Source organism: Protobothrops mucrosquamatus, unplaced genomic scaffold, assembly GCF_001527695.2.
Source record: "Protobothrops mucrosquamatus isolate PMUCROS unplaced genomic scaffold, P.Mucros_1.0 scaffold210, whole genome shotgun sequence".
Lineage (NCBI taxonomy): Eukaryota > Metazoa > Chordata > Lepidosauria > Squamata > Viperidae > Protobothrops > Protobothrops mucrosquamatus.
Window position 1 is genome coordinate 7,737 of NW_015386564.1, and position 4,468 is coordinate 12,204.

Consider the following 4,468-nt stretch of genomic DNA (forward strand, 5'->3'; position numbering starts at 1 on the left):
GATAATTTTAAAAGTATTTTAATTGGAAACACAGCTGGTAATATTTGGTTTTAATTCGGCTTTTATCGGGGTTTATTCTTTTGTATTTTTGTATTGTGTATTTTTTGTATTTTGGGTATATTATTTGTTTTTAATATGCTGTGAACCGCCCTGAGTCCTATGGGAGAAGGGCGGTATACAAATTAAAATAATAAATAAAATAATAAATAAAAATATTATTATTATTATTATTATTATTATTATTACTATTACTATTACTATTACTATTATCCATTATTGGAGGTTTTTAAGAAGAGACTGGACAGCCATTTGTCTGAAATGGTATAGGGTTTCCTGCCTGAGCAGGGGGTTGGACTAGATGACCTCCAGGGTCCCTTCCAACTTTATTATTATTATTATTATTATAAGTCCCTTTTTTCCCAGCACCGTTGTAACTTTTGCGCGGTCACTAAACAAACTGTTGCAAGTTGAGGACTAGCTGCATGAAGCCGTGGCCAGTGTGCATAGGACCTCCCACCATTTTTTTGTCCCAAGGGCTGTGCTCAGTACGAGCGGCGAACTGTGCAGTTATTCCCGCCAACGGACAGGGCAAAATGTGTATTTTTATTGCCCTTTTTACGAGGCTTGAGCTCTTAAGATTGCACTGCCTCTGTTTGAAATTGCATTATTTATCCTAGTATGCCATACAGAGGTGGATTGGGTTTTTTTTTTTTTTAAATTGCATTGTCTTTTGATTGCGACCACACATTTCCTACTTTTATTTCCTTCGGTGTTTGTAATAGCTGAGCTTTTAAGATTGCACTGCCTCTGTTTGAAATTGTATTATTTATCCTACTAAGCCTGGCTGAGTCTTTTGATGGAGTCAGAGCAGAAATATATTCAATTACCCACATAACATTCCTCCAAATAATATTATACAGGCCGTCCTTGCCTTTGTTTAATGACTGTTCGGAATTACAACAGCACTGAAAAAAGTGATTTGTGACTGTTTTTCACACTTAACGACAGTTGCAGCATCCCCGCGGTCACGTGATCTGGTGGCAAGCCGTTCCACTGGTTAATTGTCCTCACTGTCAGGAAGTTTCTCCTTAATTCCAGGTTGCTTCTCTCCTTGATTAGTTTCCATGCGTTGTTCCTTCTCCTGCCTTCCGGTGCTTTGGAGAATAGCTTGACTCCCTCTTCTTTGGGGCAGCCCCTCAAATACTGGAACACTGCTATCATGTCCCCCCCTAGTCCTTCTTTTCTCTAGACTGGCCATTCCCAAATCCGTTCTTCGTATGTTTTAGTCTCCAGGCCTTGGATCCTCTTAGTTGCTCTTCTCCGAACTTTTCCCAAAGTCTCGACATCTTTTTTTTTTGTACTACGGTGACCAAAATTGCTTGCTGTATTTCATTAAGTATTGTCCTAAGTATTGGGTGGGTGGTCTTTTCCGAGCTGAGTGGTGGAGAATATGAGTTGGCTTTAAAGGTCGCTGGTGAAAGAGTATGGAACAAAAATGGCAAATTAACACTGTCAACTGAATATAAAGAAAACCAATATAAAATGTTCTATAGATGGCATTTAACACCGGCGAGATTGGCTAAGATATACAAAAACATGAAACCGGACTGTTGGAAGTGCAAAAACAAAGAGGGAATATTTTATCACATACAGTATGGTGGCAATACTCCAAAGCAAAGATTTATTGGGAGCAGATGAGATGGATACAGGAAATAACAAAAGAACAAATTGAACTTAAACTCGAATTATTCTTATTAAGTACTAGCTGTACCCGGCCACGCGTTGCTGTGGCTCAGTCTGGTAAAAGCGTGTGTTGCTTTTACGTCCAACAGGTGGCGCTGTTTTTTTAAAAACATGTTTTTACCTGTCACAGGTGTGACATCTATATAATATAGGTATATAAAAACACGTGCGTATTCGAATGCAACGTTGTGTCAAAATTTCAAAGCAATCGGTGAAGAACTTTCGGAGATTTAAGATTTTGAACAAACGAACATTTACATTTTTATTTATATAGATAATTAATCCAAAGATGGAAAAAACAACTCCAATACATCATTGTACGCATAATAACAGCTGCACACGCATTGGACATGCGCAATGTTGGACATGCGAAAATATATACCAACAAGGGACCTGATTATTCACAAGATATTAGAATGCGCTGAGATGTATATAAACTTAACTTTAGAAATAAAAGACAAGGAAGCAAGAGAATTTTAGGAGATATGGGACAAATGTTCTAACTCAGTGGTTCTCAACCTGTGGGTCGGGACCCCATTTGGGGTCGATCGACCATTTCATGGGGGTCGCCAAGCAAGGCTGTCCGCCATTTTTTTGTCCGCCATTTTTTTGGTCTGCCATTTTTTCCCCCTTTTCCAGTGGGTGCCTTACCTCCCTTGGGCTGGGCCAGCTGGTGGTCGGCCTGCTCCGTCTCTACCGCTTGCCAGCTACGCCTCGGCCGGCGCAGGGGGCGGAACCACGCATGTGCGGCGCTCCCGGGCAGGGAAAGTCCTCAACTTACGACCGGTTGGGTAGTCCTCGACTTACGACCGATTTAGTCCTCGACTTACGACCGGTTTAGTCCTCGACTTACGACCGGTTGGGGTCGCGGCATTAAAAAGGTTGAGAACCACTGTTCTAACTGGTTAGAACTGAGGAATAAAAAAGTATGAGAAGTAATGTAAATAACTGTAAACATATGGAAGAGATACAGTATAGGACACAGTACTGTTAAGGAAAAAAAATGTATTTTGCATTTTGTTTTTTTGTAAAGTGAAAAAGGAAAAATAAAAATTAAAAAAATAAATAAATAAAGGTCCCTTGGTTTCCACGTCTCTCTCTTTTTTTTTTCCCTTGCTTTCCGAGCGCAGGATCTTCGAACGGCCCGTGAAGAAGTAGAGAAGGCGTTTGCTTTGACGGAGCGCGAAAGAGTCCAGCGCCTGGCTACGGAAGAGCAGCTCGCCTTGATCCTCACTGCGCAGGCCAAAGATATGGATGTCACAGCAATGCTGGAAGAAAAGGACAGGTTGAAGGCCTCTGGAGCTTCTGGATCACCCAAGTCGCCGTTGTCCCTAAGGTGCTTTTCCAAAAGGCAACTGGACTTCGTTGGGTTTCTTTTTTTTTTTTTTTTTTAATTCGCTTGGAAATATTTCGCTTCTCACCCCAGAAGCTTCTTCGGTTCATGGATGAAGAACTGTCTTGAACTGAAGAAGCTTCTTGGATGAGAAGTCTATGGAGATTCTCCGTCCTCCAGATCCTGGTGGTCCCAAAGGTGCTTTTTTCAAGGGGCCACTGGACTTTCTTGTTTTTCTTGGAAGACATTTTGCTTCTCATCCAAGAAGCTTCTTCAGCTCTGACTGGAGGGTGGAGAAGGGAAAGATTTATATTCAGCAGTTCCAAGAAGGCTCCACACCCATTTGCACCGCTCAGGTGATCCTGAGGACACAGGTAAACCTCCAAGTGGCCACCAAGACTGCAAATGACCAGCGGTCTGCAAGGAGTATAAATCCTTCCCCACCAATCCAGTCAGAGCTGAAGAAGCTTCTTGGATGAGAAGCGAAACATCTTCAGAGAAAAAACCAGAAAGTCCAGTTGCCTCTTGAAAAAAAGCATCTTTGGGACTTGGATGGGAAGAGAATCATTTTTAAGGAAAAGAACCCAGAAAGTCCCAATTGTTTTTTTGGAAAAAAAGCACCTTTGGGACAAAAGGACAGGTTGGGCTGCTACTTGTTTACCCCAAAGGTTTGCTGTCTTTTAGCCAAGTGGGTTTATTGGTTGGACCCTCATGAAGTCAGCTTGGGCCATCCACACCCGCCCCCTCTTTGCAGTCTAGGTGGGGAGGCCCTAGCAGGAGAGACTCTTATCCTGCGAGTGAGTCAACCTTTGGGCTCTGCTCGCTTTCTCCCTGCCCGTGGTGTAAGAGGCTGGTGTTATGCTTGTAGGTACGTAGAGCATCTGAGGCTCTCTCTGGAAAGGAAAAATGCTGCGGTCCAGCTCTTGGAGGAAGGACAGAGAAGACCGTCAGGAGAAAGCCCAGATCCTAGTGATGCATTGAATGAGGAAGAAGAGATGGTCTTGGAGGTGAGGAAAACATGGGAGATTGCGAAGGAGGGTCTGTAAATTGGTCAGTAAGCTGGATGTCCATCCATCCCATCCATCCATCCCATCCCATCCATATCATACCATGCGTCTATCCATCCATCCATCCCATCCATCCATCCCATTGATCCATCCATCCATCCTATCCATCCCATCCATATCATACCATGCATCTATCCATCCATCCATCTATCCCTCCATCCATCTGTCGATCCCATCCATCCCATCCATCCCATATGCCATACTGCCCACTGGCATGCAGTGGGCAGTAACAAAAAACTGTTTAAATTATTTAAATTGAGAATGTTTTTACAGGGGTGTTTTAACAAATTTTTAGGGGGAACCAGGGTGGGGGGGAGGGGGGAGG

General features: G+C 42.9%; 1 protein-coding gene across 1 annotated transcript in view; it reads left to right on the top strand.

The window, feature by feature from the left end:
* CDK5RAP2 (CDK5 regulatory subunit associated protein 2) overlaps positions 1–4,468 on the top strand; it is an 82,652-nt gene that overhangs the window by 4,620 nt on the left and 73,564 nt on the right. Inside the window, exon 5 of the mRNA XM_029283740.1 lies at positions 2,874–3,028. Within this exon, the coding sequence (XP_029139573.1) occupies positions 2,874–3,028 (155 nt within the window). The remainder of the gene's footprint in view (positions 1–2,873; positions 3,029–4,468) is intronic.